The sequence below is a fragment of the Temnothorax nylanderi genome, unplaced genomic scaffold (genome assembly GCF_030848795.1).
Source record: "Temnothorax nylanderi isolate EJ_2023f unplaced genomic scaffold, tnyl_v1.0 TNYL_tig0137_pilon, whole genome shotgun sequence".
In the NCBI taxonomy this organism is placed as follows: Eukaryota; Metazoa; Arthropoda; class Insecta; order Hymenoptera; family Formicidae; genus Temnothorax; species Temnothorax nylanderi.
Window position 1 is genome coordinate 165,956 of NW_027249199.1, and position 20,034 is coordinate 185,989.

General features: G+C 39.3%; 2 protein-coding genes across 2 annotated transcripts; one reads left to right on the top strand and one right to left on the bottom strand.

Annotated features, from left to right (window-relative positions):
• The first annotated feature begins 997 nt into the window (after positions 1-997).
• Positions 998-9,403, top strand: LOC139777080 (HUWE1-associated protein modifying stress responses). The gene is made up of 6 exons (XM_071714276.1): positions 998-1,136; positions 1,321-2,038; positions 2,388-2,459; positions 4,384-4,555; positions 4,691-4,830; positions 5,070-9,403. The coding sequence occupies exons 2-6, from the start codon at positions 1,846-1,848 to the stop codon at positions 5,213-5,215; spliced, it is 723 nt and encodes a 240-aa protein (XP_071570377.1). The 5' UTR covers positions 998-1,136; positions 1,321-1,845; the 3' UTR covers positions 5,216-9,403.
• A 74-nt stretch (positions 9,404-9,477) lies between these two features.
• Positions 9,478-17,681, bottom strand: Sans (SAM_USH1G_HARP domain-containing protein Sans). Its single transcript, XM_071714274.1, has 7 exons — positions 17,241-17,681; positions 14,672-14,815; positions 13,025-13,297; positions 12,469-12,736; positions 11,946-12,257; positions 11,126-11,327; positions 9,478-10,933 (listed from the first exon to the last, which is right to left on the bottom strand). The coding sequence occupies exons 1-7, from the start codon at positions 17,261-17,263 to the stop codon at positions 10,686-10,688; spliced, it is 1,470 nt and encodes a 489-aa protein (XP_071570375.1). The 5' UTR covers positions 17,264-17,681; the 3' UTR covers positions 9,478-10,685.
• Between the last annotated feature and the right edge of the window lie 2,353 nt (positions 17,682-20,034).

The window sequence follows — 20,034 nt, forward strand, 5'->3', positions numbered from 1 at the left end:
TTTATTTCAATATCATCCATCGCAATAGTCTGAAATGAAAACAAAGATAATTTCGGCATACAAGGAAAATATATCTTTTAGAGAAACTAGAGTTCTTCAAGTAAGAGTGTATATACATCAATCACCATTTCAGGGTTAAATTTTAGCAATATTCATAGTCCGATTTTATATTCATGATCATTTTAAATTTGATTATAAACAGTTTTGAACATAAAATGAATATCGGCCTATATAATGAGTTAAAAAAAACATTCTGCATCGGCTTGGTATTTATGCAGTTTATTAACATCATAGACAGGTAAAAAAGGACCAGGGTCGAAGGGAGAGAACAAAGGGGCACAAAATAGAATGCATTCTGAGAGTCTCTATCCCCACCTCTAAAATAAAGACATACGCTCGGTCCTAGATTAATACGGAAATGAATAAAATTCAATAGTTACATATTAATAGTCATACAATTATTATAATAAATATTTATTATTACAGTAAATAAATCTGTAAAAAAATTATAGTAAAATGTAAATTTCTTCGTAGGTAGCCTGAAACATCAGCGGATCAAAAATTGTCTAAAAAACAACAGTATTCAGATTCTTACTTGAAAAACTAAGAAAAACGTTTGTGGAAATACTCAAGAGCATGTATACATTAATTATATATGTATTTCCCATATATATATATATATATATATATATATATACTCCAATATAATGTCCTTTTCTATCAATGCAGATTAACTTTAATCTCGGTTTAACTTTTTATCTTTTTCTAGTTCTAAAAAAGTTAAGTATTAATCGAACAGGACAAAGAATCTTTTAAAGTTTAGCGCCAAGCTGATCGCAGCTCTTGTGCGACAGCTTGGCCAATCACGTTCCGTTTCGCGTATCAATTGCCATTTCGCGCTCCCCTCATTTGATTCGCCGCTTTCCGACGAAATTCTAGTTATTTCTTCGCGATCCATTCTCTCGCGGTTACGCAAAACGTTGATACCACTGGGCAGAGGGAGCCGTCCTCTTTCTTATCATATGGCATACGGCACGGGGCACTCGGCAGATTAATTTCCCCGGTTGGTACCGCCGTTGCCGCCGTTCACTCGCTCGACGGCCGACGGCTCGACTCTCGACTCCCTCCTCCGCGCGGTGAGCTGTCTAGTGTCTATCTGGACCTCTCGTGCTCTCGTCTCGGTCACTCTCTCCGTCTCTCGGTGTCGAATGATCGTGCGACGAGTGCGACGAGTGCGACGTACTTGCTGCTCGCTCGCGAGCCTCTGACGCGAGGCGTATATCGTAATGGCCGCGACTTGATTTGCAGTTTGCTTTGCAGGCGAAGGCTACGAGTGGCGACGCGAACAGGCGAAGAACGAGAGTGCGAAGAGAGGAGGTTTGTTGGGTGGATCGGATCGGGTGAAAAGCGAGGCCAGACGGGACCATCGAAATCGTCATCGTCGGAGCTTCAACACCCGTTCGCTCGCTCTCGAGACTCTCTAGACCTCGAGAGTGAAGGATAGTCTCGCGCGAATTGTGCGCGTGATTCAGCGCTCGCACACAGCCGTGCGTGCGTATCGCGAGAGTGGGTGGGCGAGGCGTGTTCACTCGCTCCGGTTTCCCGCACGCTCCGCCGAGGCCCGAGAGATATATCGTCGCGACGAGCTCTCGCTCGCTTGTGCGCGCGCGCGCGCGCACGTGTGTGTGTGTGTGTCCTCCGTGGTGTGCGCCGCGCGCGTGGTGTGTGCGGGAGTGAGTGCGTGCGTGAGTGCGTGAGGTTGCACTCCGGATAGCAGCAGCGGCAGCGGCGGCGGCAGCGGCGGCGGCGGTGCGTCGATCGGTGGCACCGCGGATCGGCACCGCGATGAGCGACGACAGGAGCGAGGACGATCCGATCATGGACTTCTGGTACAGCAATTGGGAGCAGCAGTGCGTCGAGGCGCTCGAGTCCGAGCCCGATTACGAGAATCAGCTGCACAACGAGAAGGAGCTCTACTCGCAGCAGATGTGGACGAAATTCCAGACGACCGCGTCAGCCATCGCCCAGTTGTACAAAGGTGATCCCCCACGTTTCCGAGTCATTCCGAGACCGTGGGACTCTCCTTCGCGCCTCTCTTTTTTTCTTTCTTTTCTTTTCTTTTCTCATTTCCTCCCCGTTCGCTATGGCGCGGCGAGCCGCCTCCAAGGTCGAGCTCCCCCGTAGCGCGCGAATTCCGCCCGTCTCGCGTAACATCCATTTTGTCGCGCCGTTACGAGAACGATATCTCGCCGATCTCGCGCAACGTCGTCCGTCGTCCGTCGTCCGTCGTCCGTGTGCGGGAGATACTCGTTCTCGTGACTCCTTCCGCGAAATATCGATCGGATTCATTTAACCTCCTCCGTTTTTTTTTCTCCGTTATTTTGCAGACCGCACGCTGGGTGTATCGCTGTGGGTGCCCTTTCAGACGGCCGCTGGTACCGTCACGTCATTGTACAAAGGTGCGTGGTTTCTCAGTGTCTTATGGTGCCCCATTGTCAACAGTGACCGCTAACGTAAACGGCAGATCGGCAGACGCAGAACGGCACGGCCTTCCTTCTCTCGCTCTCCTCTTCCCCCTCCTGCTCCACCTCGTCCCCGCCTCCGTCTCCGTCTCCTCGCCTCGTGCGCTCCGAGCTCCGAGCTCCGAGCTCCGAGCTCCGAGCTCCGAGGCGTCATCTTCTCCGTGGCTCAAATCTTTGTTCCTACTCCTACCATCTATGCTCGTGCTCGTGTTTGTCCTCTATTGTGAACGCGCGACGCGCGTGCGATCATCATTACCGATGAAAATGGCCCCTCCTCCACGTGATGGCTGACCGCTCAGGGTCAGCTGTTTATTGGGCACTGAATGCAACATTACAATTAACGTTGGCCGTATTGTCCTCTGTAAAGAGGCAGGAGAGCCATTAACCAAGCAGGAAGGATTTACAATTAACGTGGCACCGAGGAATTTGTGGATTGACCCCGTGTGTGGTCTCTCCTCTCTCCGCACCACGGGACGCGTGACGCGTGACTTTCTTAACAGGGCAGGCGCAAAATCATTGGAAACGAGCCGTGGGAGAAATTAATCAACTTGTCGTCGAGTTTCTTTAACGACTTAATTATAAGCTACCGAATTCACGGGTACAAAGAAAAATCTATGGGGAAGAATCACCATAACGGCTCTCAAACGGATCAACAACAGTATTTGCTTGTGATGTTTTTCCCTGATTATTTGATTTATAGGTTAGGTCAATTGATTAATTTGTTGGTCATGTTTTTTGATATTTTTTGACGTCACGTCTGATTCCGGATAACTGCTGATTATCTTGGTGTTTTATAACACGTATAGGCGGCGTATATTTAATCCAGCAGAATTGCTCCAGTGTCACGTGTCGGTTAAGACAACACGGCTTTTTTTTATTTTTTATTTAGGTTCTCTCAATCAATAGCACGACGTGCCTTAATATATCCTTGTAAAATTGAGAGAAAGTGTTGTCATCGGAGTGTTAATATCGGAGTACAATAATTTGCAAAATTATACTTTTTTGGTACGAGAAAGAATCGGGTATTGAGACATGTATGATAAAAATAGTAATACACTGAAAAACTGATTAATTAATAAACATCTGGCAAGAACGATCTATTATTCATCGTGCTGGTAAAAGGAGAACAACGTGCTTTTTTACCGTTTTGACGATACATTGAATGTGTGTCGTATAAAATCTTAACAGAAGACAGAGCGAAAAGACAAATTAGGTCAATTTTAAGGCCGAAACATAGTTATTGATATTTAAATTTGACGACTAATGATTATTTTGATAATGTTCGTAATAATGTTAAATTATTCATGCTATCATTGACGTTAGAGATAACAGTGTCGCAAAAATGTTAACTTGACGTTTGTGATAACACAAAGACATGCTCTTTCTTTATTACGAGCATAATAGCTTTATCATATTTCGCTTTTCGCAATCGTTATCTCTGTCTGTCATTATCACGGTTTTTCTCCTCTAAAAAATCTTCTACGTAGAAGAGTTCAATTTTTATCTATTATATATTTTTATACATTTTGTTTATATTGATCTTTTATATTATTGAATATGTATATAGAATAAAACATAAAGAGTAACAATGAGTAAAACATAAAAGAGGTATATTCAATCCTTGTTTATATGATTCATTATATCAATTGCAACGACATTGTTACAAAAATAAAATGATAATGATATGCATCTTACAAATAGAGATTATTGATTGTAGATACAAAATTTAACACGATAAAATAATTTGGATATTATTTGTATTATGGATTTTTATTATGTTAAATTTTGTAACAGGCGTGTCTCTATTATATAAAATTTATATGCACTTGTCTGTAAAGTTAATCAAGAATCGTTTAAATAGATTCAGTGGACTGTATGAGGCGATGCAGCGATTTGGGAGTAGAAATGGGCAAGCAGAAACGTTGTAAAGAAATAATGAACTGGGCTAGGAAAAAAAGACGTATGATTCGCAGGGAAGATCTTCTTGCATATCTCGCTGGAAAGCCACCTCCACCTCGTTCGCATCCACACAGGTTTATCTTCATTGTAGTTTATTGCGAATAAATTATTAATGTTTGTTTAAAAAAAATGAAAAAATAAATTAATAAATTAGTAAATAAAATAAGTCGATTGCTTGTTGACGATACAATATGTTGATAATGTTGCAGAAGTTCACCTAAACCACGTATGATGGTGTGTGGCTCCCCGTCGTCTCAAAGTCAAACACCGAGTATGGTTATCGCTCCAGCACCGACAACAGGCACTGATCCAGATCCTGAGTTACACACATTTAGGGAAGCATTGTCGGGTATGTTATTCTATCCTCTAATTTAATATTTTTTAAATTTTATGTATCTTGTTACAGTTAGTCAGTGCTATATTATTTATTGCTGTAGCAACATCCCTACTTAGTATTAGCTAAAATATTTATATCGTCCCGATTTAATCATATTTGATTGAACGTAAAATCACGCGACGAAAAATTAAAAGACTTTACGCGGAACGATATGCGGATGCCCATGGTAAAAAAGCATGAAAATTTTCCAGGTTCTCCAGTGTCTCGACGTGGCGGAAGACAAGCCGAACTGTCGGCCTTTATTAGCAACGAATTGGCTCGGCATCACAAACGGCCTGCTTCGCATGACGTGGATATGGGATCACCCACGCACAAACGTATGCGTACTACACTGTAACGGCGCGCGACGCGTACGGTAGCTTTACTCCCTCGTTCCCTGTTAATTAATCGACCCGATTAATGACTAATAGCTCAGCTCCCCTATATAACTCCCGGTTATGTGTAATCATTTGAGGGAAATGGTAGTGGTTCACACTGCCAGGTAAACACGTTCGTATGTGTCTCCGATAGCTTTTACTGCCGATCTCGATTTCTATAACGTTCAAAATTAACTTAATCTCATAATAGCTGTGTAGAGTGCGTTCGTTTGACGCATAAATTTGAAAATACCTTTAGTGCACAATAATATATTTACGGGATATTCATTTTGCATGTATTGGCAAAATAATATTTCGTTCACGTTCTATAAAGTTATTATTTCCCCTTGTATGTGATTTCATGAAAATTTGGATTTTTGTGAAATCCTATACAATATAGGTGTATATATGTATATGTAATAATTACGTACTTCTTGTTTATTGATACATACAAAATCACGGAAGTAAAAGCACACGAACGTGTCTTAACAACTACTGTTTCAAGTGCCCACACATAATAATCGGTCTGACACTATGTGCAAGAATTTGTATATGAGACTGTCATTTTGTCGATCTATAAATCAATTTACGAAGAATTTGTTTAGCCAGATGTGTGACATTATATCCGAAATGTTAAGTCTTTGAACGTCATTACGTATATCGATATATGTATCAAAATTTATAACGACTTTATAACGATAAGCATTCGAATATTTATCAATCAATATTAGGCCTGTTCGTTTTCGCTGCACTTCTATTGTCTTTTCCTTATATTACGTGCGGAAAATTTTCAAGTTCTCGAGATAAAACATAAGAATATTTTTGTCTAAAAATGTGTTGTCTTAAAATTGATAGATAATTTATGGTCAGAATGGGACAGGGAGAAGATAATAAGATATGAGTACAAAAGATTTGTTTTCATATTAAATTGAAATTCATCAGATTGCTCATTTAAAATGTTGTTTTTATTACATCGTGATTGTTTACTCACGTTATAACTCACGTTAATCCTTTGGACGTTTTTCAATCAATAAAATGGTTGTTTCATATCATGTGGATGATAGCCAGTTACGAAGAAAATGAGAAACGGTAGAAAATGATAATAATGCGATAATAATAAATTAAAAATGCTTTTTATTTTAAGTCTTATTTATCAATTATCAAAATTGATTTACCATATTCTTGTTGAAATGTCCCCGAATGTATAATAAATTTGAATCTATTATTGAGTCTTTCGTGTATAATAATATATGTAATTTTCTCGTTTAAAACATTATTTTATACATTCTTTTCTATCCTACATCTATTGCACTTCATTGTGTGCATCATCGTAAAATAGGTTGAGATGGTTATTGCCTAGATTGTTCGACTTCTACTTTATGTGGTCAAATTATCTTATGTTAAAAATATTTATAGAGTCAAAATTAGAAGATTATGATATCAAAGTCTCTCAAGAGGAAAAAGTACTAAAATATTTCATTTCTCAGTTACGAAAAGTGTTATGCGAGGGCATCAAAAATATTTCTTCAAGAGATCTCATTATGAGTTTTTACCGTGGCAAACCAAACTTTTAGTATAAGAGTTTCCAGAAGTAAGATAAAGGGCAAGATAAAAGGCACACAAACATGTCTGATCTGTTATAAGAACTCAATATCTTAATATACTGAGGAAAAAAAAGGCGATAGTATAAATTTAGTTTATCTTTTGTTGATGCGTAGGCTAGTAAAAGAGAATTGATGAATCATCAGGAAGATACCAAGCTTTACATCCCGAACAAGGTCTGCGTTAATATTCTGCGATAAAAAATGGATTTAATATTCCACAGCTCACAGGAGCGTAATGTGTTCGCTATATAGAACTTATTTAAACGTAGACTTTGTCAGGTGTGATAATGATTGCAATATATGTATATGTGTGTACATATATATATATATATATATATATATATATATATATACACATACATATGACGATGTATTTTGTAAAAAAGGCGCTTAACAATTGCGTTTAACGATTTGTGCCAGAGAGTGAGAGCCTCTTTCCCTAATGAAGGTGATGATTGTAAATGTACATTATTTCTAACTATGCCTCATACTACTTCTATCTGAATTTTCAAAGATCTTGCAGATGAATTAGTGGATCGTTATTTATCTTATCGAATCCACTGAAACTCGATTTATACATACAAAATCCACATATTCGTCTGCAAACCGTTCTTCGAAGATCATGTCAGAAGTCGACGTACATTTTTATTCGTTTCTTTGCAAGATTGTTCGAGCGTCATTCATGAGAGGGGTAAAAATTGTTGTTCAGTTGTAAATATAGCGTATGCTAATAACGGTAAACAATAAATATAGATATATCGCTAATATTATCATTATACTAGTATTAACTACTATGCGATAGTTTTAACAATATTTATCAATACCGTGCGATCGGCAGTTTATAGAATTATCGAGGACTCTGCTCTCGATTTACACATTTCCCCGGATGAGATCGGCGCCGCGGCGATGCAGGGTCCGAGAGTATCGCGCCAGTGAGAACACACTACAACCGTGGAGAATTTATTTTTCGCGAGCAAACCACTTATATGTCTACTGTACATGCGAATTAAACGATCACGGAAGAAAAGTGTTGCTTTCACGATGTAAAAAAAAAAAAAAAAAGATCGATTCAGCAATTTGTACGTTCGCATCAACACGTTTCTTCCTTTTCCACTGTCGGAAGTATCTCCCGTGTAAATGTCGTTCTTTTCGTAACTATGATATAGAAGAAAGTAATACATTACTTAGGTATTATCGTATGCAAAGATGCCATACTTAGGTACACTTTATCCATAAGCGAGCGCACCAAACCCGGCGATATATAACGTCGGGGCAACTCTAAACACCGATCTGTTTTCGTTTCCGTTCTATGTGTTCGTGGTATGTCTTCTGACTGCATAATCGAAAACGTCCATCCTTGATCATCATGTCTTTGAGTGAAATATCATCGAGAGTTATTCTCGAGGGTCACATTTATAACTACGATGGACATAATACAGCTGGAAAATACTACAGAGAGTACTTACTCTCTCATTCGTATCTTCTTATTCTCTTTACTTCCGAGAGTCGCTCTCAAGTGGAGAGATCAATGACAATTGTGCGCTCCCTTTTTTTCATTAGCGAGTAAGTAGCTTGAGTACGCGGTTTCGCCGGTATAATTGGCATTTTTTCTATCTTGCATAATAGAGCCACCCGTGCGCACGGGACGACACTTGGAGGTCGGTGAAAAAATTTTCCCACACGCGAGAGGAAGCTTTCCCTTTCTCATGGGAGAACTATCTCGTCGGAAATCTGTGGGCCATTATAAGATTACATATAGATATAATGCACATCGAGAAAATATGAAATTAAAATGGTTTTGTTGATTAAGATATAATTAAGTTTAGACGATATGTTGCGTAATTTTTAATTCGTATTATAAATTATAACATATATTTAATTCAAAATTAGAACTCAATAATTTGACAATTCTTACAAATAAAGTTGGTAAAAAGAGTTATTTTTTACTAAAGATAAAAATATCTTTAAAATGCGAAATTGAATTAAAATATCATTTTATGTTTGAGATATTTACGATATGTTTATATGAAAATATATAAATGTATAATAATGCGATGATAGGCGCCTGCAAGACGCTTCTAAAAGAAAAAAAAATAAATAAAAATACAATACATATTTGGAATATATCGAAATCAATACGATACAAGGACCGGTGTAATAGTGTATTCATAGGCTAAAAAGCGGAGGTGAAGAGAGTCAGGAGGGATCACTTGTATATTATATTGTTCACTGTTACATTGTACTTGATACGTTCGTGATACGCAGGAACGTATAAACGCGTCTGCAAGACGCGAGGCACCAAAAAAATTTTTTACGAGCGTATCATCTTTCCTTTTCTCATTATCCCGATGCACATTGCTGCAAGTTGCATTGGTGCACTTTCGCGAGAACGAGTGTACCGTGACATGAGACTTGCACAAACATGACGCCTTAGTCGGGCACGACGCGTTCATGGCAAGGCGTGAAATGGTGCTGTTACTTTCTTGCGAACATAAGAAGCTTGTATATTTTTGCGCCTCTTGTTTGTAAGATAATCATTTACAAATAAATCACGAGAAAAAGAAATTTGCCGCGGCATCTTCCCCTGCCCACGCTCACACTTTCTCTCTCCTATGCCTCTGCGAATAAAAACCATCATGTATATACATATAAATTCTTTATTGTCACATAATTATTTTGTACATTTTGCGCTACTTTCTGAATACAATATGTACTATACACGATGTTACACAAAATTTTAACGCATAAATCCAGTAATCTATAATTATTCACAATATATAATTCATAATTATTACCAGGACTTAGTTATATCTCAGTCATCTAAAATGTAGATATAAATTTAAAAAAAATTTTTTTACATTATACATAGTGTTACTAAATTCTCACTCATTAAAAATCGTTAGAGTCGAAAAAATTAGCAATATCAATCCTTTTTTTTTTTTATTAATATAGTAGCTTACAATTAGTAATTATGCTTTAGACATAATTATGCTTTAGACATAAATGACTGGAAGGGGAAGGGCAAGTGATTATTGTGTAACTACAGTTCGCCAGTAATAAATTAAAGTATCTAAATTTTGATATTCAATTTCTTTCGTGAACAGTTTAATATTTAATGTTAATTTAATAATTAATGTTGTTAAAAAGAAAAAATTATGGTAAAAAATGTATGTTTTTATTATATATCTATGTGCGAAAATTTTGAAATTTCGTGTATAGTACAATATAATACATATGTCTAATTAGAGTAACAGGTCAGGCTGATGTTGAATAGAACAATATCAACGACGGTACATTTTATGGCAGTGTATTATGGTGTATTGAATTTTTGTTTCTTTAATTATGGCAAGAACTGTTTGTTCTATCTTACTTATCTATTATTCAGTGCCATCGGTAATTCTCTTTTTCCTCCTTATTTTTTTCTGATTTTCGATTTTTTGTAAACTTTTCTAATGATCATTTACATAATTACGATTACGTATAATTTAAGCCAATGAGATCGATTAAATATATAGGATATATATTTTTTAACTGTAAATGATAGGAAAATATGTTGACAATAGACTATAAAATTACGAGGCACAAAGAAGTTCGATATTAAGACACTTCTGATATTGAATAATTTAATAATTTTAATAACTTTTTAACTTCTTTTTTTATTGTCTAATGGTAATATTTTCACGCGATTTTCACAAAAAACCTCAATTTTGTGTTTTACGTTTAAAACAACCGTTCCCTATTTCTATCTCTTGCACACAAGCCATTAATAGCTACTTTACCGCACTTGTGGATGGACGGATAATTTCGTTAACAGCAGTACATCCTCTATGGCTAATGCAATATATTTTCACAATCTACTGTCCTTGATAATACTCTCCGGCGTGTTCAGCGCTTTTTTCCGATTTGCGATTGCATTAGTGAGTTTCCGTCTGGGACCGAGCGGAAGTTTGAGGGCCGCTATGTCGGTTTCAGTGAGCAGCATCAGAGCTTCTAGATCGATTTGCTCCGATTCCAAGATGGGATGTATGGATGTGAGATTATTGGCGACCAAAAATCTCTGTAAAGGTGTCCATTCCTCGTCCGTTTCCTCACCTTCTGTTCACAGATAAATTCAACAATGTGATATTTTGCTTTTCTTGCAGGCAAAACATGACAATGCGAAAAAATGAGGAAAGATGATTGATTATCATGCATTGTTTCTTAATGGCATGGAACGCATTGTCGTATTTTATTGCAAGGGCCATAAGTATTCCAATTGTACTTTGTAATAAGGTTTGTCGAACTTACCCGAAAGAAGATCCTCATCCCACAAGCTTTGCCTGCGTGCCAAACTGCCGGCACTTCCTATACTAATCTCTTCATTGTGTCCGTTTGGGTTAAACTTATTGCTGTTTATGGATCCGTTTGTAGAACCATTTGCTGAAATATTGCTGTTTTGCAATTGAACATCCGTCTGGGTGACTGGCAGATTATCTAGCGTAGATGTTATCTATAAAAGAAAATTACGAATTAATTTGCGCGAATTAATTTACGCAAATGCAGAAAAAAATTAATTAGTTCATCTACCGCCTTTTCCACCTATTCATACATTTCATTGCATAATTACGTAATTAGTGCATCCGATAAATATCTATTACGTATTTCTACGCTGTAATCGTTTTAAAGATCGTTAGCGTTTCTGCAACGATTCCTATTATTCATTTCTTTGTTTCTCTTGAATCATGATTCAAATGGGACAAGCGATAGCTCATCTCGTAAAAGAAAATTCAATGTAATGTTATAAAGCATACCGATTTCTACGAGTCGAGTAGTTATTACGAAGATAGTCATGCGGAACGGTTACATTTATGAGATGCAGATTACAGTGTGTAAAAAGCATTAAAATGATTGTAAAAATAAAAGACGTGGATTGTACGAATTTCTATAACTCCACAAGTTTTTAAAGAAAATAAAACACGTAGCTCAAAATACAGAGAATATTTCTAGAGTAACTTCTTTGTTGCTTATAATTTCTCTTAACTTAATATACGTTTTTATTGTGAGCAAAGTACTTATAACTACTCGCGAACTTGTAAGAACGATCTAAAATATGCATGTTAAGACTAACCGCCCTTCTGAAAGCTACTGAACCGAAACCAGGTCGGTTGAAGATGCTGGCTGGTTCCTGAAGAAAAGCGGTGTCCTTTGCAACATTCAAGTTCTCTTCCTCCCTATCCTCCTCCTCCTCATCGTATATCCTTTCACCTAAGAGATCGGGCGTACTCTGTGATTTACTGAGAGTGCCCCATACATCAGAGATCTTTCCTCTTCTGATGCCTATGTGTTGAGGCTGAGTGTCATATGTGCCTACGTACATAACTTCAGAATCCCGTCGAACGCCGGTGAGACTTCGAACTGACTTCTTTCCATTCACTTCGACCTGTAATATATATGCAACATTATATAATTTACTAACCATTAAATTAAACCAAAAAATCATTTGAGATAAGTTACAACTCGGTTCATTTTTTATTATTTCTGTTTTTTTATACAATATCAAAAATTCTAGTTTTGGAAATTATTTTTAGATCATTTCTTTAAACGTTCGTGAAAAATTGTATAATTTTCTTTTATTTATATATATTTTTTACCTCGACGACTTTGAAGTCGTTGACGGCTTTTTTAGCTAAAGCTTTCCGACAAACTGTGCTGCCGTGTCTCTTCGTAGTAGTACCAACGATGTCGCTGAATGTCGGCGAAGGTTTCATTCGGCCTCTAAAGGTCAGTACCCCGGGCCGTTGAGAGTTCAACTCATTCATTGCGTCGAAGTCTGATTTAGCACGATCCTTTATGAGTTTCTTCTGTTCCTTTTCCGCCCTAATTTCGGCCATTTTTTGTTTCTTCATGTACTCCTTCAGTCTTAATAGAGAAACATACTTTTATATAATTATCTATAAAAATTTCAACATATATATAAACGAAAAATAAACAGTTAAAAGAAATTATATAAAAATCTAATATAGATCAGCAATGTAATAATATGCTAATCGCAGTGAGTAAAAAAAGGTTGAAATTGCGAAATTATTTGTGCTCTATCATAGAAACAGGTTTAATCGAATGATCCGCAAATGGTAGCGACATTAGTCTCTCTCACTCTCTCTTTTCAAGTGGGAGGTGTAAAAACAAATTCACATTCCACAACTGTACCTCTTCTCCGCATCTCTCTCCGCCTTTTCCCGGAGCAACCGGCTTTTCTTGCGATTATTCAATTCCTGATCGGCCTGAGCAATGTCCAGGAACTGCAGGATCTTCTCGCAGCCGTTCATCGCTGCGAGTTCACGGGCGGAATGCCGGTCGATGTCCAGCGACCAGATATTGCAACCGAATTTTACCAAGAATTTCACGCAGAATTCATGGCCCCTCGCCGCTGCCAGGTGCAGGCATGTATTACCGAAATAATCGGTCTTGTCCGGATCGCCTCTACGATGAAACGATCATGTTACGCCGAGATAAATGTGAGGCAGATTTTTCAGATTTCAAGAAGAGAAAAAAATCTGAATTTGTGAAAAAATAAGAATTATATATAAGAGAATATGAAAAATATAATATACATATAAATATATATAAACGAAAATCTTGTACATATAACAATAATAAAACATTTTTCATATTAGTTTTTTTCTTTTCAAGAGAAAGGCAGTACAGATTTATATTTTATAATATTTGGTAAATTTAAATGTGCATATTTAAATGTAAAATATACAGGGTCTATTTCTGACAATAGATTAGAATTGTTTTTTCAATTTCGAAGAAGTCTTTCGATCGAAAGTTATATAGATCTGAAGAACTTGTATTACCACACATGTAATTTCTTTTTACATTAAAAGCATTTTACGGAAAAATGTTAGAATCTCTGTGATCTCGTAAAAATGTATTGATCGTTTCCTATTTGAATACGAAAGGAAATAGATAATGTTCGAGAGAAACGAGACGGATATTTCATTCGTTAGTTGTATCATAAATGGATGGACGTATTCGTAGATTTTCGGATACGTGGGATATCTGCTTCGGCCTGCCTTTCATCAAGTATGCGTCCTATTGTTTTTCATTCACTCGACCGCGGTTTCCGCAACTGTGCAGTCGATGGACACCTGTAATGCGTGCTTCCGGTTCCGTGCACATATTATTGCGATGTACAATAGCAAGACTAAGGGCTCTATGACGGTACCTTCAGGTACACGGGGCAATTTGAATCGACATCCTGTCGTTTTGCTGACTTACTAGAGATCAATGTAACATTTATTTTCAACGTTTATTTTAAAAACTTTATTTTAAAAACCTCCGACGGAGCGTTCGCGATAAATGGCCGGAAGCGTTGAGGGACTTTACAGTATTTTGGAGTTGGCTGGAGCGGCTTGCAGTTGAGGTATAGTAAGTATTAATTATGAAGTACCAGTGGGGCTATCGTGCTCACGGGGCACGACGACCTCGTGCCTGATGGGCACCAATGTTTCGTGTGAGTGGATAAAACACCAAGTTATATTTTTCATCGAACGTGCTTCGTTTCTGTAACTTGTTTCTGTAACTTATTGTTAGTTCCACGTATCGACTATATACACACACACATTAATTTTCATTTAGTTCCAGTGTAATATTAATCGTATAAACTATAAAGTCTACAGCAAGTTGCAATGATCAAATGCATTGTACGTAGTCGGGCAAGAATATTAGAAAAGAAACATCTTGTCGCGTGCATGAGCTATCGCATGCCCGCGCGGTGTAAAATACGACACGCTGGTTGCACTTGGTCACTGTAAAAAAGAAAAAGAAAAATAAAATTAGGCATGCACATACCCTCTGGCGACTAGCAGTCTCAGAGCATCTACGTGGCCTTCGAAGGCTGCCCATAATGTCGGGGTCATTCCTCCTTCATCTCGCGCGTTACAATCCTTTCTCGTGGCTTCCTTCAGAACATCCAATATGCCTTCTTGCGCGGCCCTTCGACAAAGAGAAATATATTATATTATTCTCTTACATTATCATTATTGTTCTTAGGCACGTGTTTTGTTCTGAGTGTTGAAAATCGAATATTAAGACAGAGTAGTACAAATATTGATATTTAATAAGTTATATTCGAAACAAATAAAATTATGATATCTGGGTATTGATAAAAAACATCTTACTCATCAATTGCAAGTATTAATAGTAATACAAAGTATACAAAGAAATATGTAAAAAATACATAGATATATACGGTACTTACTCTCCAAATATCTTATTTAAATTAATTATTAAAATTAATACTAACATTAAATTAAATTAATTTTAATTGATTCAACAAATTCATTACATAAGCGCAGTATTTTATGTTTCACTCTGTCTTTCTTTCTCTTCCTGCTAAACAAAAAACTATTTTTACTTTTTCCGAATATTCGGAAGAAACAGTACAGTATTGCGGAAACTCTACTCGTTATTTTATTGTGCATCGTGATGTCTTATCTTTTAACTAGGATGTTTTTTTTAATTATTGTCACAGTTTTCGAAGAAAAATCATGAACCTCAGCATAGCAGAAAGCTTCGCATGACGGCATGAAATATATCTATGCGTCTCAACATCTGATAATCTGTGGAGACTTGCTCGTGATATTTTAATTAACGAATTAAACTGTTAAAACGCTTGCAGCAGCGCGATGCGTTTTCCTTCCTTTTAATTAGGTAAATTGGCATGTTAAAAAAACCGCGCGTGATTTTCGAGGCGAGACAGCAGGTACTTTCGATTCGCCGATGCTGCATTCCACGAACTGATTTCAGCGCATATCATTTCTCGGTACTTGGTCAATGTCATCGAGGTTATAACATTAATAATCCTTTTAATTAATCCTAAACAGTATAAGTTTAACACACAAGCTACATTAAAAACAAATAAACATTTAATAAGTGTGTTATTTTTTTTGCATTTCTTAACTTTATGACACTTGTAAATTTCTTGCCACTTAAACTCATTAATCCGTACCATTTTGAGATCTAATTATAAAATTAATATCTTACAAAGTTTTGGAGAATTAAATTCCAGAAGTATAATAACGAAATCCTTTTTTTCACTCGATTCAAAGCGAGCCGGGCAAAATTCGATAGCTCAGATGTTTTTTTCCAAGTTAATTACTGAAAATTCAAACATTTTGAAGACAATCGGCTCCATCGGCTCTCTGTGGATTGAAGTTTCGTAAGTTTCGTTAAGAAAATATCTTGAAATTCAATAGGGAGATATAAACGTATCGTCGTATAGAGTTCGATTTGCTACACGCCGCGTAATATCGTCCGTAAAATAAATATATCAATCGCGCGACGTACAGCACTCGTGACTCGCCATTGCTAACGACAGTTGATTGGTTCGCTAGAAATTTTTACAGATGATCCGTGCGATAAATTCCGTGCGTGGTTGAATGAAATAAGAGCACACAGGCCTCCTCTCATGCATGAATTCCGCACGCGCTCTGCCGATGTACATGATACCGCAATGAAATAGGCCGTAATTACGGTTATTTTGCGCTTGTGGACAATTATTCGAAATCTTCTAATCTCTTCATTTACTAAATCGCGCGTACGTTACTGGGGATCACTGTTGCTCTCTTTTACATCTGTCCAATGATACTAATATAAAAAGAGAGTCAGTTGTTAAAACGTAATACATTAATTACCGCTTAACGTGTCTCTATTTATTCCAACAGCTCATTGCGCTTTGCAACTATAAATATAAGATTCGATTCGGTTCACGTCTTCTCACTTCGTTCCACTTGCTTCGTAAACGTCGGTCCGATTTCCTTAACGAGATAGAGCGATTATCATTAATCCTGTGCGAATCGTTTAATTTACGATTCAAATTGTCTGAAAAAAATCTCTCGGCATGCCACGTGAAGTTCGCCACGAAATTTTAATTCCTGAAAGAACATTACGAAAGAACAATGGAACAGAAGAATGAAACATTGAACTTTCGTACAATCGGTTAAGACTTGAGCATTTTTTTTACAGCGTGGAGTGCGAGGAAAAGGATAGCAAAGTCGTATCCGATCTGTAAATCTTGTCAACATTATTATCAACATTCGCGTATTATTCGTGATGCGCTAAATACTGCTGCAGCTATTCTCCCCGTGTTATCGAATCGCCTCGCGCGATCGTTGCCATTGCCATACGCCGCGCGCCGTCGGGAGTCAGGAGACTCGGGGGATATTTTTTTTCTCAATCCCAAGGCGAGTACCTCTCCCCGCGACATTTCTCCGCTTTCCGGGATATAAGTCCTACGGGCGATCACTGCACAAAACGAAAACAAGAGCAGAGGAAGAATCGGAAGAAGGAGAGAGAGGAAACCGCGGCATCCTCTCGGAGAGGGTAAAAAAACCAAAGAAAACAAAAGAAGTGCACTCACTTATGAAATCGCTCGGACGACATTTCGCGCGCGTCGCTCACTGCTTCGCGAATCCGGCTATCCAGACAGCATCGTTCGCGGGTCCGGGTGACGCTCCTCGACGAGGAGCACGAGGAGCGTTCCGCTCGAGGATTCGGCGAGGAGGAGGCGAAGATACGGCGGAGAATAGGTACGCCGAGGCGGCTGGACGACTGGACGCCCGTGTCGAGAGTACTGCGTCCGGCGCCGGCGGTGCACTGTTCGAGCGAGCCGCGAGCCGCGAGCCGCGAGCCGCGAGGCGAGGCGAGCGGCGGTCGTGGCGGGGCGAGTTACACCTGGGGGCCCCCGGCGCGGCGCGCGGTCCCCCGCGCGTTCCCCATCCACCCAGCTGTCACGCTTCGCTCCGCTCCGCTCCGACTCGATAACCTCACCTCTCGCCACGCTCCGCGCGATTTGCCGCCACCTCGGCGGCTCGGCCACCTGTCTACGGGCGTCGCGGCCGTCGCGGCCGTCGCGGCCGTCGCGCCGCGTCCTGCGCCACCTGGAGCACGTCCTGCGAGATTCGTAGAGTCAATCGTAGCTTGGATTCAAATCGCGAGGGCGCCCGCATTCAATCGCCTCATTCGCCTCGCCTGATTCGGCCATTCGGCGAAGGAGGAGGCGGAGGGCGGAGGAGCGGGAGGAGGCTGAGTCCGCTGAGTCCGCTCGAAAGGTGGAAATTGCGCGTATACGGTAATTTTCATGCGCTTTGTCTCGAGTCGAGAAACATTTTATGTTCCTTTTAGATGGGAATTAAAATGCTTAGTTCGAATCACTCGTTCGCTCGATTCGCGCTGTATCGAGGTGAAGTTGAATTAACGTCGCGGACGCGGAACGGATATCGAGATCGAGCCCCGAATTGTCGAGTCTGAAATGCCACGACGAGTTTAATTAGTAAGTTTAGTTCATTATCAAATTTGTATTTGACAATTGACAATCGCTTGGAGCAGTCAGCAGATTCGACGTTCGGCGATTTGTCGGGACTCCGCGAGAGGCGAGAGGCGAGAGGCGAGAGGCGCGAGACTCATTTGATCGGGATTCTGCGCGCGGCGCGGCGCGGGCAGTCGGCAATGTGTATTTTCGGAGTAAATCGAGTAAATCTTTCAACTCGCTCATTTATTATTACAAATGTGAGATCGCAGGTAATCGCAGGTAGAACGCGAGCGTGTGGGCGTATGCGCCCGTGCACATATAGACCTTGCATCATTTGATATACGCGGCGCAAAGTGTGCAAAAGTGCAACTGGGGACAACAATTGTCGTCGGTCGTCGCATTATCGCTACGGCGCGGCGCGGCGCGGCCGCGGCGGTATAATAGTGCGAGTGGTGAGACTGTCGCGTGAAGTTGACCATGCCGAATCCGCGAATCTCATTCGTCAATTCCGATTCTTCCGTTACGAACTTGCGAGACGCTTCAGACAGACGCTACGCTATGCAGGCGGTGGGCGCGGTGGCGCGGTGGCGGCCGTGATTCTGTGCGATCGCGTCTTCTCGATCCCGCTTCTCCGCGACCCGCGTACGTTTCGCCGCCATAGCGCGATAAAGTCACGTCGCGGGACTCGCGGGTGCGCGCGATTAACGTCGGGAGTGCCGAGAGCAGTGGACGCGCGATCAACACGGTGTTTCGGGAGAGTGCGATTAGCGGCGGGACGGGAACGGGAGTAATGCCGCGTTTCGCGAGTGAGCGGTGAGCGCACCGGGGAGGCATCAGGCGACGGCGCCGCGGCGGAGCAACACCGGGCGGGTAAGTGTCTGATTACTACTTATTCGCCATTTGTCTCAGTGGGGCATTTCGCCGCTTTAGAACCCCCAAGTGCGACTTTGTTCGATCCTCTGCTATTACATCGAATATCTCGAAGTGTTTGTCCGTGGCATCTAATGGAAAAATTCCTCGTAGAATATAGTATATTTCAGTATATCACAGTATATTATGATATATTATCAATATATAGATAATATGAATGTGCGACAGTTTTGTTAAATAAACTCCGCGCGATCGTAGCGCGATTGGTTCACGGGATTAAGTACGAGTGCGCGACAGTTTCAAGTGCGCTCCGTGCGACCGTAGCGTCTTCCTCCGACTGATTTTCGAATTGATTGATTACGTACAAGTTGATTAAAATATATAGTATAGCAATTGAACGTAATAATCATATCTTTATTAGATTTTTTTTTTATTAACGACCTATTTGAAGGTTAATAATTATTTTAAATAATTTTTATATTGACTTGGTGGTGGCAGATATTTTTTTAGCACGGATTCCAAGATTTATATAAATTTAGAAGTGGATCACATATATGTATTATAATTAATTGTTGCAATCATTTTTCTCATGATAATTTGTCACGCTTTTTTATCGTGCGATCTGCAAGTTATCTTTCGCGTAGTTTGCACGGTAACGATGCGGTTTTAACTGTTTATAGGTAAATTCTTTACCGATGATTAATGTTCCGCATTGTGAAAGTAACTCTCTGCAGAGAGAGAGAGAGCGTTACTTGTCCATTAGAAACGTTTATCATGCTTTGTGCCAAATAGGCTTGCTCCTATTTTATATTTTTCTAATAAAAGAAAAGTTTATCATGCTTTCTTTATCCAATAAAAAAAAAAGTTCATCGTGCTTTCTTTAAAGTCAAGTCGATGTCGGAACAAGAGTTCTAATGGTATTAATTTTTAATCATTTATTGAACTTTCGACAAAATGCAACACGAATCTGTAACGCGTAACGAAACGTGTGACAAATTGTTATGAAAAAATTATATATAAAATTTTTTTCTTT